Source organism: Saccopteryx bilineata, chromosome 6 (assembly GCF_036850765.1).
Source record: "Saccopteryx bilineata isolate mSacBil1 chromosome 6, mSacBil1_pri_phased_curated, whole genome shotgun sequence".
NCBI classification, from domain to species: domain Eukaryota; kingdom Metazoa; phylum Chordata; class Mammalia; order Chiroptera; family Emballonuridae; genus Saccopteryx; species Saccopteryx bilineata.
Window position 1 is genome coordinate 182,485,386 of NC_089495.1, and position 13,623 is coordinate 182,499,008.

General features: G+C 52.9%; 1 protein-coding gene across 1 annotated transcript; it reads left to right on the plus strand.

The window, feature by feature from the left end:
- The first annotated feature begins 2,432 nt into the window (after positions 1 to 2,432).
- On the plus strand, positions 2,433 to 13,118 carry LRRN4 (leucine rich repeat neuronal 4). Its single transcript, XM_066237221.1, has 5 exons — positions 2,433 to 2,620; positions 4,236 to 4,890; positions 6,752 to 6,956; positions 8,194 to 8,331; positions 9,778 to 13,118. The coding sequence occupies exons 2-5, from the start codon at positions 4,245 to 4,247 to the stop codon at positions 11,033 to 11,035; spliced, it is 2,247 nt and encodes a 748-aa protein (XP_066093318.1). The 5' UTR covers positions 2,433 to 2,620; positions 4,236 to 4,244; the 3' UTR covers positions 11,036 to 13,118.
- Positions 13,119 to 13,623: the final 505 nt, after the last annotated feature.

Genomic DNA, 13,623 nt, shown 5'->3' on the forward strand with positions numbered 1-13,623 from the left:
ACCAGGCGGTGGCGCAGTGGATAGAGTGTTGAACTGGGATGCAGAGGACCCAGGTTTGAGACGCTGAGGTCAACAGCTTGCGTGCAGGCTCATCCGGCTTGTGTGCGGGCCCACCAGCTTGAATGCAGGGTTGCTGGCTTGAGCGTGGGATCATAAACATGGCCCCATGGTCATTGGCTTGAGCCCAAAGTTGCTGGCTTGAGCCCAAGTTTGCTGGCTTGAGCAAGGGATCACTTGGTCTGCTGTAGCCCCTCAGTCAAGGCACATATGAGAAAGCAATCAATGAACAACTAAGGTGCTGCAACGAAGAATTGATGCTTCTCATCTCTCTCTTCCTTTCTGTCTGTCCCTATCTGTTCCTCCCTCTCTCTCTGTCTCTATTAATAAATAAGTAAATAGATAGATAGATAAATAGATAAATAACAGTATGAAACTAAAGATCAATCACAAGAAAAAAATTGGAAAACACACAAGGACATGGAGGCTTTAAATAACATGTTACTGAACAATCAATGGGTCAGCAGTGAGATCAAGGAAAGCATCAAAAAAATACTAACTTTTAAAAAGGGGGATGGTGGGTCAAGCAGAGCATTCCCACTGGGCAACCTGCTGCACCAGGTGAGAACAGTAGGCAAAGTCTGTGGTGCAGTGTCTGCCACGGGCGCCCCAGCTCAAAGCCACCAGCTCAAAGCCACCTGGGCAGCCTGCCCAGGGCGTTTCTGCTTCGGCTTGGTGTGAGCAGAGCCAGAACAGCAGAGCGTCCCTGTCCGAGGGCTGAGCTCAGATGTCAGGTCCCATCCGGGCCCCTGCCACTGTTGGTGAGCCAGGCAGCAAGCAGCAGGGACAAGAAGTCGCTAAGAGGGCCTGGGGCGCTGGCAAGGGCAGGGCAATGAGCTCAGGGGAGTTCTGTAACCAGGGTCTCTCCAGACCCCTTGCCCCAGTGCTGTACAGAGGAGCACCCCAACATCCCTGTGGTCCTGTTATAGCCCTTTATGGGGGGTGGGGGGGTGGGGGGGACTTACTACATCCTCGGACCTCTGTTGGTGGATTCGGCTCCCTCCCACCTGGGCAGCCTGCCTGAACCTCCAAAGCCGTGCTGGCTGCAGGTGGTCCGTTACCTCCAGGGTAGACCTGGGTGAGGGAAGTGATGTTTTAAATGACTAGTGGGTGCCCTGTGCCCAGGGAACCAAGCGAAGGCGGGCCTTACCTCTGAAAGGGCCTCACCTGGGGCCACCCACTGGCCCACTAGCGGCTCCCCTAACCTTCCCACCTTTCCCTCACCTTCTTCCTCCCACTTGGCGTCCTGTGTTGTCCGTGGCAAAGACTTCCCCTCTGGGGCCCCAGCTCCCTGGGTGGTGACTGCGCTGCCCCAGGTGGGTTCGCCCTGCCCTCACCTGGGCCTGATACAGGGATGCCCTGCTACACCGAGGCTGGAAGGCCAGCGCTGAGGCTCTGGGGGGAGGCCATAAAAGGAGATCCCAGAATGTGCAATTATCCAAGGAACCCAACATGCCTGCTCAGAAGCATCCTGCGTTTGCTCAGGGCCACTCAGATAAGGATGGAGGGGGTGGGTGTTCAGGCTGCTCTGGCTGCAGGGCCTGTGTACACAGCCCAGGGGAGGATTAGCCCTGGGCCAGGCAGAGTGGATGTGCAGATCAAAGGCCCTCAGACAATAACCAGTCTTGGAACTCAGGGAAAGCTAGGCATTGCCTGCTCTCAATGGGCAGGCATGCTCTAAACGGGCAGGCGTGCTCTAAATAAAGCTCATGTAGCGTCCCCACGACTTCAGGGAGACCAGCGGCTCTTGTTAAACGGGACCAATAACCCTAGCTACGAGGCAGAAATGTTCTTTTTGCATTTGTACCCTATTTATTTATTCCTAGCACTTATGAGAGACAAAACTCCACGCTGTCACTAAACTGGATCCCAGAGAAACCAAACCAAACCAAACCAGGGGACTTCTGGATCTGGTTTGATCCTTCCTGCCTTGCTCCCAGACACTTCTGAAGACCACGCTCTGGCCACTGTCCCCTGTAACTCTCCGCAGGCCTTCCTATGGACCGGGTACCTTCCCGCTTTGAGCCATGGGGCCTCCTCCTCACACTGGCTCACCATTCATCCTCCAAGCATCCCAGGGAATAGAAACCACTTGGCAGGAGGATCAGATTCCTGGGAGGTGACAGTGCCACCTCTGCCTCACTGCGTCCATCGGCCCTCAGCCCTCACTCACATTGGCCTGGCCGGCCGCAGGAAGAGCTGATTCCCTCCACTTCTCAGGCCTGGAAAGGCGTGTAAGGTGAGATGAAGGTGGGGGAGGGCTGGAAGGAGGTTCCCGGCCTGGAAAGGGGCAGGTCCAGTCCCGGAGTGGGAGGAGGAGACAGGCAGTGAGGGTGTTGGCTAAAGACCACAGTGTGAGGAAGGAAGGAGGGACGGCAAGGACCGGGGTATCTCAGCCCTCTCAGTGGGTGGGGCTGCGGAGCGGGGGCATGTGGGAAACAGGCCTCTCTGGAATCCAGAGTTGAGCTGCTGTGTAAGTCGCTGGCTCTTGGGATCTGTAAGACAAGAGTGAAGTCCACAAAGGGGCATCCAGGAGAGCCGCAATCCGAAAGGACAGCTTCCGGTGAGTAAGACACACTGCTGGGCACACGGATTCCTGGCCCCCGTTTTCAGTGCCTGGACCCCAGAATCGCAAGAGGGAGGCCTTGGTGGTCGCTCAGAGACCTAGCGGTCAGCAGAGATAACGGGCTGGAATGCACATCTACAGAAGTGGGGGGATATCGAGAAGTAATGTCAAGGCCAAGGCTTGGTTGGAAGTAGCTTTGCCAATCCCAGATCAGCCCATGGCTGCCTGATCTACCCCTACCTGATCTCCCAGCCGCGCTGTGCAGTCCTGGGTACTCCAGACACTCCGCACCCTGTGACTTTCAGCCATCGCCCCTGGGCATGGCTGACCCGAGGACCCTTGGCTTTTAATGGGACCAGCGAGGGACCAGGAAAAGCTTAACTCTAGGTTCCCAAGCCTCACAGCTGTCTGGGGGCTCCTTCCTTCCCTGAAGGCAGTCCTGAGGGCCTTCCCAAGAAAAGACTCCAGACCTTATTTTACTTCTTTTCTTCCTTTCTTCTTCTTTAGCAAGAGAGAGAAAGATGGGCATTTTTTTTTTATTCATTTTAGAGAGGAGGGGGAGAGACAGAGAGAGAGAGAGGAGAGACAGAGTGAGAGAGAAGGGGGGAGGAGCTGGAAGCATCAACTCCCATATGTGCCTTGACCAGGCAAGCCCAGGGTTTTGAACCGGCGACCTCAGCATTTCCAGGTCGACGCTTTATCCACTGCACCACCACAGATCAGAAGAGAAAGAAAGAGAGACAGATCGGAAGGAAAAGAGATGAGAAGCATCAACTCATAGTTGCAGCACCTTAGTTGTTCACTGATTGCTTTCTCATACATGCCTTCACCAAGGGTGGAGGGCTCCAGCTGAGCCAGAGACCCCCTTGCTCAAGCCAGTGACCTTGGGCTCAAGCCAGAGACCATGGGGTCATGTTGATGATCCCACACTCAAGCCAGTGACCCTGCACTCAAGCCGGCTACCTTGGGATTTTGAACCTAGGACCCCAGCATCCTAGGTCAATGCTCTATCCATTGTGCCACCACCAGTCAGGCCCCAGACTTTATTTTAAAACGTGGCCTGTAAGCCAGGTTCCATGCAAACTAGGACTCCCCTGAGGCTGGGCAGTTCTAAGGGGGAAGTGGGGCCAACTGAGTTTCGCTGGGACTGTCAAAACCTTCAAGTACCCTCTTTATGTTTCAATGGGGCCACTTCCCTGAAGTCATTCTCTGGCTTGCTATTAAAGGCCAAGCTCCCTTCCCTCCTGAAGCGCGTGGGATGAAGACAAGTAAATAGAGGGGGTTTCTGGGAGGCTCAGGTCCAGATGAGACAGATAAGGGAGACCTTCTGCAGGCGGTCCCCTGTAGGTTAGCACCCACAGTCATAGAGGAAGTTAGAGGGAAGGGCATCCCTGGGAGAAGGCAGAACAGGAGGTGCCACAGACACATGGGGAGACCGTGGGGGAAACCAGGCAGGGCGAAATCACTGCACACCCAGTTCGCTGGAGAACGCCCAGGTCCTGCGCTCTTCCTCAAAGCCAAGTGGTGGTGGGCAGGGGGCACATTAATCCTTGGTTTTTTGGGGGGGGGGTTCTTCTGGATTTAATGGGCTATCACGTTGTCCTCTCCCCAGCCACACACCATGTGGTTGGCCTTGCTGCTGCTGCTGCTGCCCACAGCGCTGTGCCTGAGCCTGGCAGGACCTTCCCAGGAGAGGGCCCCTCTTTTCCGGCTCACTCAGCAGGGCCCCTGGGGAAGCGAGGTCAGCAACGCCACTGTCTCCCCCTGTGAGGGGCTCTTCGCCACGGGGACCACGACCTTGACCCTGACGAACCGCAGTCTGGAGAGTCTGCCGGGCTGTCTACCCCGCGCGCTGCGCAGCCTCGACGGCAGCCACAACCTGCTGAGTGCCCTGAGCGCATCCGAGCTCCGCCACCTGCCGCAGCTGCAGGTGCTGACTTTGCACCACAATCGCATCGGCGCGCTGCGCTGGGATCCCGGCTGGCCCGCGGGGCTGCACACGCTGGACCTGAGCCACAACCAGCTGGCCTCACTGACACCGTGCGCCGCCGGGACGGCGCTGGGCAGCCTCCGCACGCTGCAGCTCGCCGGAAACCCGCTGCAGGCGCTGCCGCCGGGGGCCTTCACCTGCTTCCCCGCGCTGCGTGTGCTCAACCTTTCCGGCACCGCGCTGGGCAGCGGCGCCCAGGAGGACATCGCCGACGCCACCTTCGCGCCCCTGGCCACCCTAGAGGTCCTGGACCTCAGTGGCACGCCCCTCAAGCAGGGTGAGTCCTGGGCGCCCCGGGTTTTCAGAGGCGGGCTGGGCAGGTGCTCCTGGGGCCGGCTTCTTCAAGGGGTGGTGACCCACGTCCCTCGCTCACAGTGCCGCTCAAAAATAACCCTGCCAGAGATTTCGTGAGCCGCGTGCACCCTATTCCAAGAGCCATACAAGGCTAGTAATTTCTTGAGTCCCAAGAGGTGGGAACTATTATCTTGGTTTTGCTATGAGGAAACCAGAGTCCAGAGAGGCAAATGAATGGCCCGAGGTCTCACAGCTCATTATGTGGTGCCTCCAAATCCAAATTCAAGCATTCTGGGTCCAGAGCCCAAACCTTCAGCCAAGCTGTTCTACTGCCTCCCAGCAGAAATGGGGTGTGCTAGTGGATGGAGAAGTGGATGTATTGCTTGCCTTAGGGCTGATTAGCATTCAACAGGCAATTACAGGAAGCAGTTGAAGCTCAGGATGAATTCACAACTTTGAATTGGGTTAGCTAAAATTGTGTCTGCAAATAATACTCCCTCAAACAAGACACAGGAGGGAGGTGAGAATCCCAGTTTTCCTGTATTTGATGTGTTCAAGGTTGGTTTTATTATTATTATTGTTATTAATTATTATTCTTCTAGCAAGAAAGAGAGACAGACAGGGACAGACAGACAGGAAGGTAGAGATGAGAAGCATCAATTCTTCATTGCGGCACCTTAGTTGTTCATTGATTGCTTTTTCATATGTGCCTTGACTGGGGAACTACAGCAGAGCAAGTGACCCCTTGCTCAAGCCAGTGACCTTTGGGCTCAAGCCAGCAACCACGGGGTCATGTCTATGATCCCACACTCAAGCCTGCGACCTTGGGGTTTTGAACCTGGGTCCTCTGCATCCCAGGTCGACGCTCTATCCACTGCACCACCACCTGGTCAGGTGGTTTTTGTTATTTTTTTAAAAAACAGTTCATGTGTCTATAATCACCTGTTCCACCATAGACAAAGAAAAAAAAAAAGCGAGACCCAGAAACAGAGGGGAAGAGACACATTCTCCATGTATTAGAAGAGCCACAAAATTGGGTTTCTGGGCATCCTTTGGCCTTGCCTTTCTCTCCTCCAACCTTACCTTCCTCAAAAATTTCCCATTCCGCCCTGGCCGGTTGGCTCAGTGGTAGAGCGTCGGCCTGGTGTGCAGAAGGCCCGGGTTCGATTCCCAGCCAGGGCACACAGGAGAAGCGCCCATCTGCTTCTCCACCCCTCCCCCTCTCCTTCCTCTCTGTCTCTCTCTTCCCCTCCCACAGGGAGGCTCCATTGGAGCAAAGATGGCCCCGGGCGCTGGAGTGGCTCTGGTCACAACAGAGCAACGCCCAGGAGGGGCAGAGCATCACCCCCTGGTGGGCAGAGTGTCGCCCCCTGGTGGGCGTGCCAGGTGGATCCCAGTCGGGCGCATGCGGGAGTCTGTCGGACTGTCTCTCCCCGTTTCCAGCTTCAGAAAAATATAAAGATAAAAAAAAAAAAATTCCCCATTCCAAGTAGTCATGGGAGTGAAGTTGGAATATTTCTGGGTGGAGTTTAACAAGATGGTAGGGCCACTGCAGAGCTGGAGACAGTGTCCTGGGTTCAAGTCCTAGCTCTGTCCTTTCCCAGCTGTGTGCTCTTGGACCAGCCATTCACCTCTCTGACCTCAGCCAGCTCAGGAAAAAGGAGGGACTGGGGTTTCTACTGAAATGGCCCATGCGTCTGAGATTCCTAAGGCTGCTGACTGTGCCTATGCTCAGCAATGACCTTCACGACCCACCTCATCACTCTTGTGTTTCCACAATGCCCGGCCAGCCTCCTAGGTTGGAGTCGTCCTGGGTAATGGACAGTGTCCCCTCTGTGTCTCAGTTCGGTCAGGGTGGACCAGAGACCTGCCCACGCTCACGTCCCTCTACCTGAGGAAGATGCCCAGACTGAGGAACCTGGAGGGGGACATTTTCAAGACGACCCCTGACTTGCGACAGCTGGACTGTCAAGACTCCCCAGCACTCACCTCTGTCCAGACACACATCTTTCAAGATACTCCTCGCCTACAGCTCCTTCTGCTCCAGAAGTAAGTTTTTCTGAATCACGCACGTGACTGAATTCTGCCCGTTACACTATATTGACCAGGTGTGACTACATTATAGAGCACACCAGACTTTAATTTTCCTTCCATGACTTCGTCAAGTCCTCCCTGGGGTTCTGTTCTGCCTCATCCTCTGGGTGGTATCCGGGGCAGGCCCCAGGTAGTCCATCCAGCCTGAAAACCAAGCAACTCAGCCCTGTCCAGAGTAATATGGACACCTCAGACTCGTGCGTGTACGTTTCCTTTAAGCCCAGATGAGAAACCTGCAGTGGGAAGAGGGGATGAGGGCACCAGGTTGTTCTCTGTTTCTCCATCCACCTGCTTCACCACGTGGCAAGTCAGCCCCTTTCTGGGGTCTAGGGAGGGAAGGTGAGAGGGTAGAAAGGTCCTACTTGCAGTCAGAACCCAGGGCTGGTGCTTTCTGTCTTGGTGATGTCCAACGTGTCACTACATCCACCTTCCTTCCTGAGCTCTAACGGGAAGCCCAACATCCCTTTGAGGATGATCCCAGGCCACCTCCTTTCCTGAGAACCCACACCTGGGCCCTGGGAAGCAGGCTTCTTTGCCCCGTCATCACTCTCAGTGTAGTCACTTCTCGTTTCCCTGCTGGCTGCAGTCCCAGCCAGAGTACTTCCCTTTGGGACTTGTCATGAGGGAAAGGAGATAGAGCATGTGGAGCACTTAGCTCAGTGCCTGGCATATGGTTCGTGGTCCGTAACATTAGTGCAGGTGATGGTGGTCACAGTGGAGGCGATGGGAATAATGAAAGTGATAGTGATGGTGGTAACGGTGATTGTGATGATATTGGGAATGTGGTATATTGATGATGATGATGATGGTAATGGTGATAATAATAATAATGGTCATGGTGCTATGTCAATAAGAGTAAAATCTCTGACTCATCCTCTTTCGAGCGTCAGACTGACTCAACATTGTGTGTAAGGTATCGGATGTGGAGCCAAACTGCCTGGGTTCAAATTCTGACTCCACCACTTACTAGCTGTTTGAGTTGGGGTAAGTTACTTAACACCTCTGCAGCTCAGTTTCCTCATCTGTGAAATGATGACAAAAAGGAAGTCCAAGGTGATTTAAGAATTTTGCCCAAAGTAATATCATCGAACCCCTAACAGAATGGTTTTCCCAGACAGCACTATGACTCTCTGGGAATAGTTTTAACCTGATTGTAAGAAGCCTGACTTAATTGATTGTCTGTGTATTTCAGCTGCAACTTGAGTTCCTTCCCTCCGTGGACCCTACATTCCTCCCAGGTCCTATCCATCAACCTCTTTGGCAACCCTCTCACTTGCAGCTGTGAGTTGTCCTGGCTCTTCACGGATGCAAAGAGGACTGTCCTAAGCAGGTAACGCATTTGCAAAGCATGTGACTGAGGAGTGAAGGTCAGCCTTTTGGAGTCGAAGTTCTCCCAGCTCATGTCTTGCTCGCATAACCTGGCTGGATAGCTTGGCATTGTTAGGCATGACGGCCGTCCCCCACGTAGTCACGTTCAGGGACCCAGCCAGTGGCAGCTCTGTCTCCCTTCCAGTGAGCCAGAGGCAGAGAGAGCTTGGAGGAACACACATGGGAGGTTTTAATGGGCCAGACCAGGAAGTGGGGCTCATCATTCCCACTCACATCCACGCTTCACTGCAAGTGAGGCTGGGAAATATAGTCTAGCTGTGTGCCCACTAGGAAAAAGAAATGGGCTAAGTGAACAGTTGGCTTGTTTCTACCAAAGCAGAGTTATTATTGTCCCATCTTACAGATGAGTGGATTGGGGCCCAAGGAGGGGAAGTACTTACTTAGATTCATGCAACTGCTCGGTGGAGGAGGCAGCATCAATCTTCCTCCAAAACTGCTCTTAAACACTGGGTGCCCCTAAGTCCTCCAAATGGAGCCAGGCCTTCTGTATCATTCAGTCCAAGGCCAGTGGGCTTACAGAGCTCTCGTGGGGCAGCCAGACATCCTACAAAGACTTCTCATTGGCTCTTAGCTGGAAGAGATATCTTTGCAGTGGGGAGCTGTGCCTAGGTATGCCACCAGAAAAGAATGGGGGCTGGGAACATTTCTGGTCTTGAGCACCCTCAAACCAGCTCCACCAGCTTCATTTGGGAGACATCCCCCATTCTATGGGGGTTCTTTTCTCACCTACCACCCAAGCCTGGAAACAAGTGGGGCTCAGTCTGTCCCCGTCTTCCCTTCATGTTGACCCTAAAATAAGTACCTAGGTCTTTTGTCATAAAGGGTCTTATTTCATATTAATGAAGAGGTTAAGAGTGCAGGCTCTTCACACCACTTACTATTGGTCATTTGGCTGCATTGCTTAACCTCTCTGGGCCTCTACTTTCTCATCTGTACAATGGGGATAATAGTGCCCACCTCATAAGGCAGTGCAGATTAACTTCATTGATAAAATGCTAACAGTAGTCCCTGGAACGTGGCAAGCACTCAGAAATAGCAGTATGAGTACTGTGACTAGTACTCATGGCCAGGAAGCAGTCAGGTGAGACACAGACTCAGCACTGCCCTTCCCAGTGCCCGCCCAGCTGTAGGCTCTGCCATTTGCTGGCCATGCTACCTTGGGCAGTTAGTTCCTCTTTCTGAGCTGCCGTTTCCTCCCCTGCCTCATGGGAGCCTCTTCCACAGGCTGCCCTGAAGGTCAGTGAGGTAATGCGTGTCCAGTGCATGGGGTACCTAGCAGGCGCACTGACAGGCTTAGTGGGAAGGACTGTCTGCACTGAGTCCTCAAAGGCCAGCACAGAGCGGCCTTGATGCCAAACCCCTTCTAACTGGTTGACCTCCCCTGCAGGGCTGCAGACACGGTGTGCACACCAGCGGCAGGATCCCGTGGGGCCTTCTCTGCCGCTCTCGTGCTGTCCCAGCTGCCCAGTGCGTGCCACCAGGACCGAAGCACCCTCCTCCCTGATTCCAACCCCCCCTCCTCTTTCCCCTCCACCCACGCACCATCTACACAGGGTCCCTTCACTCCGCAGAACACAGCCTCCTCCACTCAAACTGTGGCAGACCGACCAGGTGTCACCAAGGCCCCCTCCCACCCTGTGCGCCCCCAATCAGGAGCTGCATGGTTGCACAGCAGTGTCAGGCAGGGGGCCACTGCCTCCACTACTGTGTCCACATCAGGTCCCAGAAACGCCAGCGATCCACCCAGGACTGCAAGCACAGCGGGGACAGAGCACGGAGAACATGCTGCCCGGCTGGTCTTTGACCCTAATATCTCAGCTGCCTCCACCCCACCGGCCAGCACACAACTTGGTCACCTCCCTGCCTCCCGAAACCCACTGAGCACACCCCAGCCCGACTGGAAGACACAGGCCACGCTGCAGGCTCTCCTCCCAAGTTCCTCTGAGGATGGAATTCCTATCTTGCTTTTGGATGACTCCAGTGAGGAGGAGGAGGAGGGAGAGAAGCAGGAGGAGGGGGAAGGGGAGAAGCAGGAGATGGAAGCACCTCCCCAGGGGGTCCCCTGTGATTATCACCCCTGTAAGCACCTCCAGACCCCGTGCGCAGAGCTGCAGAGGCGCTTGTGGTGCCTGTGCCCCGGCGTCAGCAGGGAAGACACCATCCCAGACCCTCCCAAGCTGCAGGGGGTGTCGGAGACCACCGACACCTCCGCGCTGGTCCGCTGGTGCGCCCCGAACTCGGTGGTGCGCGGCTACCAGATCCACTACTCACCCGAGGGCGGGCCGAGGAACCAGTCGGTGGTAGGGGACATCTATGCCACCGCCCGGCAGCACCCCCTGTACGGGCTCTCGCCGGGCACCACATACCGCGTGTGCGTCCTGGCAGTCAACAGGGCAGGGCTGAGCCCGCCCCAGGCCGCTGGCCCTCGGGGACCCTGCGCCACCTTCACCACCAAACCCAACTTCGTGCTCATCTTCGCCGGGCTGTGCGCCGCCAGCGGCCTGCTGCTCGTCAGCACCCTCCTGCTGTGCGTGTGCCTCTGCCGGCGGGTCCGGAGGCCACCCAGGCAGTGCTACGACACGCACCTGGTGGCCTACAAGAACCCAGCCTTTGACCACCCGCTGAAGCTCCAGACTTTCAATTAGCCCAGCTTCTCCTCAGGTCGAAATCCAGCTGAAGAACTGCTGCCTGGGCCCAGAAAAGAAGATACAGAGGGTCAAACACGACCCGGTCGGCTCTGGACTTCTCTGGTTGCCAAGAAGCCAAGCACTTCTCCAGGGCATAAGGAATTCGCCAAGCTGAGTTTTTCAGCCTAAGGAACTTCCCTTGTTCCTACTTCACTATGTCTGTTTCCAGAAATGTGATGGCCCACATCAAACCACTCTTGTTGGAAATGGGCGTTCTTGTGTGTTTAATAGCAAGCAGTGCTCCTCAGTGTCCAGTAGAGTTACTGTATGTGGAAGTAGGAAAAGAAAAGAAATTCTGCAATCCAGCCTCTTGTACTTATTAGAAGTGACATCCTCAATTCGTTTTAGTAAGTTGAGGGCATTATACTAAGTGGAATAAGTGCCCTCGTGGTCAAGCTCTGGTGAGATGTGTTTGTTATTCAAAGAATCAACTCCAGTGGGTTCTTAATCTGAGAACTGGGGGACGAAGGAGAAAAGCACTGGTTATTCCTGAGGACTTCTGAGTTTCTTAGTTTGCATTTCAGGATAGGGTAAAATGTGCTTCTAGCTTTATAGTTAAAACCGCAGTCTTTTCAGTTCCTTTGCCCATTTTTAAAGAGGGTTTTTTTTGTTGTTGTTCTTGTTGAGTTTTATAGGTTCTTAATAAATTTTGGATATTGTCCCCTTATCGGATGTATCGTTCGTGAATATGTTCTCCCATTTAGTGGGTTGTCTTTTCATTTTGCTGATGGATTTCTTTGCTGTGCAAAATTTTTTAGTTTTATGTAGTCCCAATTGTTTAGTTTTTTTGTTTCTCTTGCCTGAGGTGATGTATCAGGAAAAATATTGCTAAGAGAAAGGTCCAAGATTTTATTGCCTTATGTTTTCTTCCAGGATTTTTATGGTTTTGAGTCTAACATTTAAGTCTTCAATCCATTTTGAGTTTATAACAGTGTATGGTGTAAGAAGGTAGTCTAGTTTCATTTTTTTACATGTATCTGTCCAATTTTCCCAACACTGTTTATTGAATAGGCTGTTTTTACACTACTGTATGTTCTTGTCTCCTCTGTCAAATATTGACCATTTATAGGTTTATTTCTGGGCTTTCTGTTCTGTTCCATTGATCTATATGTGTGCTTTTATGCCAGTACCATGATGCTTTTTATTACTGTGGGGATTCAGATAGCTCTTCAAGATGGTGATCTTACTTCCTTCAGATAAATATCCAGAAGTCAAATCTCCCTCTTCTTACAAGGACACTAGACATTAGATTAAGGCCGATCAATTCAGTATGACCTCTTCCTACCTAACAAGATCACATCTGCAAAGACCCTATATCCAAGTAAGATCGTGGTCATGAGATCCAGGGGTTAGAATTTGGACGTATCTTCTTGGAAGATACAATTAAATCTACATCATTTATTCCTACTGTAAAAAAAAAAAAAAAAAAATCAAGTTTGAGTCTTGTATTTTTTGGTTTCCAAAATGTGCGGCAGCCCAACAGCCCCGCTGTGGTAATTGCACGTTCAAGTTTGACTGGGATCACTGACCTTGTACTACATATTTCTAGATATTTGGAGTTTTGAAAAAGCTCCCACAAATTCTAACATGTATCACTAAGTTCATCACATATGTAACCAAGAGAACTGGACTAAATGATTTAAAAGATATCTACAAGCTCCTGACTAAAAATTGCAAAGTGAGCCTGACAAGGTGGTGGCACAGTAGATAGAGCATCATCAGCCTGAAACGCAGAGGACCCAGGTTCAAAACCCCAAGGTTGCTGACTTGAGCACGCGCTCAGCAGCTTGTGCACAGGTTCAGCAGCACAGGCTCAGCATCATTGACATGACCCCATGGTCACTGGCTTGAACCCAAGGCCACTAGTTTGGGCAAGGGGTCACTGACTCGGCTGTAGCCTCCCCGGGTCAAGGCACACGAGAAAGCAGTCAATGAACAATTTAAGGTGCCGCAACAAAGAATTGATGCTTCTCATCTCTCTCTCTTGCTGTCTGTCCCTGTCTGTGTGTCTCTCTCTCACTAAAATAAAATAAATAAAATTGCAAAGGAAAATCCAAAAATGTGACTACTTAGCAGTCTTCAGAGATGCAACTATCCCAACGCCTTTTTAAGCTATCAAGATTGGGGCCCAGAATGAACTGCTGCCAGGCTCTGAGTCTGTACTCACGAATATGCATTCAAACATGCCTAATACAACTCCAACGTTTTGAGGGTTTTTTTTGTATTTTTCTGAAGTTGGAAACGGGATGGGGAGGCAGTCAGACAGACTCCCGCATGCATCCGACTGGGATCCACCCTGCATGCCCACCAGGGGTGATGCTCTGCCCATCTGGGGCGTTGCTCTGCTGCAACCAGAGGCATTCTAGCGCCTGAGGCAGAGGCCATAGAGCCATCCTCAGCACCCAGGCTAACTTTTGCTCCAATGGAGCCTTCGCTGTGGGAGGGGAAGAGAGACAGAGAGGAAGGAGAGGAGGAGGGGTGGAGAAGCAGATGGGCACTTCTCCTGTGTGCCCTGGCCGGGAATCGAACCCGGGACTCCTGCATGC

Bases quoted from the DNA above. Each gene is read 5' to 3' on its own strand.
- LRRN4 (XM_066237221.1), top strand. From the start codon at position 4,245: ATGTGGTTGGCCTTGCTGCTGCTGCTGCTGCCCACAGCGCTGTGCCTG. The intron at 4,891-6,751 runs GTGAGTCCTGGG...TCTGTGTCTCAG, and splicing joins TGGCACGCCCCTCAAGCAGG to TTCGGTCAGGGTGGACCAGA. The intron at 6,957-8,193 runs GTAAGTTTTTCT...TGTGTATTTCAG, and splicing joins CAGCTCCTTCTGCTCCAGAA to CTGCAACTTGAGTTCCTTCC.